Source organism: Miscanthus floridulus, chromosome 8 (assembly GCF_019320115.1).
Source record: "Miscanthus floridulus cultivar M001 chromosome 8, ASM1932011v1, whole genome shotgun sequence".
Taxonomy (NCBI): Eukaryota; Viridiplantae; Streptophyta; class Magnoliopsida; order Poales; family Poaceae; genus Miscanthus; species Miscanthus floridulus.
Window position 1 is genome coordinate 156,333,001 of NC_089587.1, and position 5,111 is coordinate 156,338,111.

At 40.2% G+C, this 5,111-nt stretch overlaps 1 protein-coding gene across 1 annotated transcript; it reads right to left on the bottom strand.

The window, feature by feature from the left end:
- Positions 1 to 1,811: 1,811 nt before the first annotated feature.
- Positions 1,812 to 2,738, bottom strand: LOC136470055 (uncharacterized). The gene has a single exon (XM_066468028.1). It carries the CDS (start codon positions 2,736 to 2,738, stop codon positions 1,812 to 1,814), a length of 927 nt encoding a protein of 308 aa, XP_066324125.1.
- Positions 2,739 to 5,111: the final 2,373 nt, after the last annotated feature.

Here is a 5,111-nt window from a genome sequence, read left to right on the forward strand (position 1 = left end):
ACTCTAGATCATGAGTGGGATAGTGCTCTTCATGTTGCTTGAGTTGTCTAGAAGCATAGGTAATAACTCGGCCTTCTTGCATCAACACACATCCAATACCAATACCTGAAGCATCACAATAAACATTAAACAACTTCTTGATATCAGGTTGGGCTAATATTGGTGCAGTGGTCAATAGTCTTTTTAAGGTCTAGAAAGCCACTTCACAATCAGATGACCAGACAAACTTGACTTGGTTCTTCAACAATTCAGTTATGGACTTTGATACTTTAGAGAAATCTGGAATAAACCGACGGTAATACCTCGCCAATCCTAGAAAACTCCAAACTTGATGAACTGTGGTTGGCGGTTTCTAATCAAGCACATCCTTAACTTTGCTTGGATCAATAGCAACTCCTTCAGCTGATAAGACATGTCCAAGAAACTATACTTTCTTAAGCCAGAAGTCACACTTACTGAATTTGGCATATAGTTGATGTTCTCTTAAGTAGGTTAGGACAATTCTGAGATGTTCCATATGTTCCTTCTTATTCTTGGAATAAACTAGGATATCATCAATAAACACCACCACAAACTTATCTAGCTTAGGCATGAACACTGAATTCATTAGATATATGAAATGAGCTGGGGCATTTGTTAAACCAAAAGACATTACCAAGTATTCATATAATCCATATCTTGTGGTAAATGCCATTTTGGGAATATCTTCAAGCTTAATCTTAATTTTATGATAGCCTGACCTTAAATCAATCTTGGAGAAAACTTTGGCTCCGGCCAGTTGATCAAAAAGCAAGTCTATCTGAGGTAAGGGATACTTATTCTTAATGGTCACTTCATTCAATGGACGATAGTCAACACATAACCTCAGGGTCTCATCTTTCTTCTTAACAAAAATTGTAGGGCATCCCCAAGGTGATGAACTAGGTTGAATAAATCCTTTCTCAATCAACTCTTGCAACTAAGTCTTCAACTCGGCTAATTCCTTTGGGGGCATCCTATAAGCTCTTCGAGAGATCAGTGCTGTTCTAGGCTTTAACTCTATGTTAAACTGAACATCCCTATCTGGTGGTAGACCGGGTAAATCCTCATGAAAAAACATCAGGGAATTCACAAACTACCGGGATATCTCTAATCTCCTTGACAAAAGTTGCACAAACTCTGTCCACTGATCTCCTTAAGGTTGGAAGTTGGATAAGAAGCTAAGAACTACTATCAGGCAAACTCACCCTTAATGTCCTATTCAAAGCATCTATAACAGCCTTATGCTGATACATCCAATTCATTCCCAAGATCACATCTATATCTTGATCCTTGAGAATAATCATGGTAGTGGGAAAAATATGCCCACCTAGGTTTATGGGTACCTGGTATACAATTTCCTTAGTACACAGACATCCCCCGGGCGACTGTATAAAGAAATTTTCCTTTGTTTCCCTAATTGGAATTACATGCTTTACGACAAAGGTTCTATTGATGAATGAATGAGATGCACTAGAATCAAAAAGCATAACAACAGGGTGATCGGCGACAGGAAACATACCCATCATCACTAGCTCCCCTTCTGGAATTTCTCCAGCTTGAATATAGAACACCTGTCCTGTCTTCCTTTCATCTTTGCCCTTCTAAGCAATCTGATTGTGATTCTTGTTCTGTGCTTGACCCTATTGTTGATTGGCAGGGGCCTTCTGATAATTTTGATTATCCTGCTTGAGATATGGACATTCCCTGAAGAAATGACCGGTCCTTCCACAATTGTAACATAGATAATTGTGACCCTAGGATGTCAGAGCATTGCCACCAGGAGCATTGGTCTATTGTGAATTTGGGTAAGTTATAGCAGGACGAACATTTGACTGTTGCTCGGCTTGGAATTGTGGCGGACGATAAGGAGGACGATAATGGTTGACTGGATGACAGACTATCTTTTGCCTCTTTTGATTTCCACCAAAAGATCCAGATGGCACACTCTTCTTTTTCTTGATCTCCTTATGCTGCCAATACATTTCCTCAGAAGTAATTGCAATATTTACCGCCTCATGATAAGTAACATTAGCACATGCAGTCATCATTATCTGTAATTTGGTATTCAATCCTCTCATGAACCATTTCTTTTTCTTGGCATCTATATTGACATGTTCAGATGCATACTGTGATAGATGATTGAATCTATCCACATATTGCATAACCGTTTGATCCCCTTGCCTTAAAGCAAGGAACTCATCCAACTTCATGGCCATCACCCCTTCTGGAATATAATGAGCTCTGAAGGCAGTACGGAACTCAGCCCAAGTTATTAGAATGCCAGCTTGCTGCATAGCTACTAGATTTGCCCACCAGGCACCTGCTACACCTCTAAGTTGTTGGGCAGCAAATATAGGTTTTTGCATCTCTGTGCATGGAATAAGATCAAATTTCTGCTCCATGGTCTGAAGCCAGTCATCAGCCTCTAGTGGTTCATCTGCCTTAGTGAACACGAGGGGTCTTGTATCTGTAAAATCAACATACATAGCCTCCTGCCTATTGTGATTGCGGCCATGGTTTCCTTGCACCATATTCTGATTATGCACCATATTCTGATTACTCTGAGCTATCTCTCGAAGCAATCGAGCATTTTCAATAGTCACATGGACCAGGGCTGCTATAGCATCAGCTAAAGTCGGTGAAACTGGTGGCGGCTCAGGAACACCACCCTCTTCATGCGAAGGGCTAGGAATATCTGAAGCACGAGTATGAGGCATCTGTTCATAACAAAGCAAACTTTACTCACAAGCTTTTATTAAAAGATAAACTAGCGTACTACAACACATTACACTAGTTTACTTATTTAAGTACAAGTCCACACCTACTTGAGACTACTAAACTTAACCAGATCTCACTATTTACAATTCTACTCTTCTCCTCGACCACGTCAAACTTCGTGATCGGTATCCATGTCGGAAACATTTCCGCCTTCCTCATCACTTTCATCAATCATCACTAATTCTTCTAGATCTTCTTCTTCTTCTTCTTCCTCTTCAAGTTCATCATCATCAGCAATGATGACACCAGGGTCCATTGCATCAGCTTGAGGTTCATGATTTGGATCCAGGAGGTTGCTCAGCCTATGGACTTCTTCATGCAAGATAGTATTATGTTCTTCTAAATCTTCTACATAAAATTCTAGCTCATGCGTTCTAGCTCTAGCTACATCTTCCCTATGCCAAGCCTCATTTCTCCCCTCCACCATACGAACTATCATACGTTCGCAGTTCTTGTGAGCGGTGGTACGACACTTCAATTGATCTTTTAACTTGCCCACCCGGATGGCATCCAAGGCTCTATCCCTAGTAGCTTGTGCTAACTCTATTGAAAGCCTTTGTATCTCTACCTGGGGATTAGGCCTAGAGCTGCTACTGCTAGCACCGTCATTTCTAGGGGCAAGTTGGTGACGAGGAACTCCTTTAGGTCCAGCGGACTTATGGGGCATTACCTTGGTGCGAGCCATACTGTAGGAAGCAAGATTAATCCAATTAAGACCATCAGATCAAAATCTAAAGAGCAGCCAGGATGGATTACATAACTCAACCCAGACTCACTACCCAACCTACACTCAGGGTGAAGGAAGTAACAAGTGAATTAATCATGATGCATGAATCGTTCTTATGAACAAAAACATCAAAGCTCATAATGTACATAACCACAATTATTTTTATATAGGGCATAATAAGATTACTACTCCACCACACAAACCCTTTTTAATCAATTAAGGAATGGTGAGAATGAAATAAGATAAGCCAGAAGCAATTTGGACCAAATTAACAAGTTATATTTATTTGTCCCAAATCATTTTGAAGTTTTTGTAAAACAATACAACAAAGACTTTGTAACGATAGCTCTGATACCATTCTAAGGTAGAACCTCCTAAATTATAGGACCCACATACACTTGTCACTATCCAATGACCTTTGACAACTATGCATATGTTCCTGGTAACTTAAGAAGTCTATTGGGTGTCCTCGGGGAACCCCGAATCATCCACAATTTCTGAGCAGAATCACATTACAGAGTCATTGCAGTATTACAATATTTATCCAAATATATACATCAGAGTAAAATAGCGGAAGTCTTATGATAACATAGTTTATAAACCAGTTGTTTCAAACCTTACAAACTAAGTTCGATAATTATTACAAACCATAGTAGTAGTGGAGTGGCATAATTAACATAAACATAACACACAAAACAAGCATCCTGCCCAAGGATCACACATTCACTTATCGTCATCGACCTGAACAACAGTCATGCAGCAAGGTCCAAAGCAGACCTGCTCATGAGGCTCACCTACAACAAGGGTCAACGAACCCTGAGTAAAAAAGTACTCAACAAGACTTAACCGAAATAAAACTGAGAAGACTCAGGAATGCAGGCTTAGGGATTCAAGGTTTGGCTTTAGCAATAATCAAAGTTCTTTTGCGTAAAAGCTCTTTACAAGATTTCAATATTTCAATATTTAAACTTCATAAGAACAATATATGAATCTGCCATGATCCATAATGAGATCATGAACTTCATATCAAACTCTTCTCAAACCTTTCTCAAGTTTTAGTTATTAAACTACGATGATGAACAGTGAGTTGAGTCTCCATAACCGAGGAGCAATGACGATTCGAACCGATTAAACCCAACTAGGGATTCCAGACCACACGACATATGTAGGTCCCCGACTTACATATATCAACCTACCCTCGGATCTTCTAAAACAAGAATGGGTCTGCGCCACCCGAGAATACAGTACTCCACCAATCCGGCCCATTGCCACATGGGTACATGCTATTCCCGCCATCTCTCCACTTCTAGTGCGCGATTAGCCATTCTCGTAATAGAATCGCCAAGTTAAGGCTTATCGGAGTATGTGGTTAGTACTACAAAGTTTCATCTCATGCAATTCAACAACGGACGGACCTTAATCGACATAGACAGAAAGAAGCCGCTCACAAGACCTCCATGTCTTGTGGCTCTCACACATCGAGTCCGCCCGGTCTAGATTTATTGCTTCACATTCTCATATATCATGATAACATAAGTAACCAAAGATCCATTTGAAACTCGTAGGTGACAGGTAATCACCCAAC

Bases quoted from the DNA above. Each gene is read 5' to 3' on its own strand.
- LOC136470055 (XM_066468028.1), bottom strand. From the start codon at position 2,738: ATGCCTCATACTCGTGCTTCAGATATTCCTAGCCCTTCGCATGAAGAG.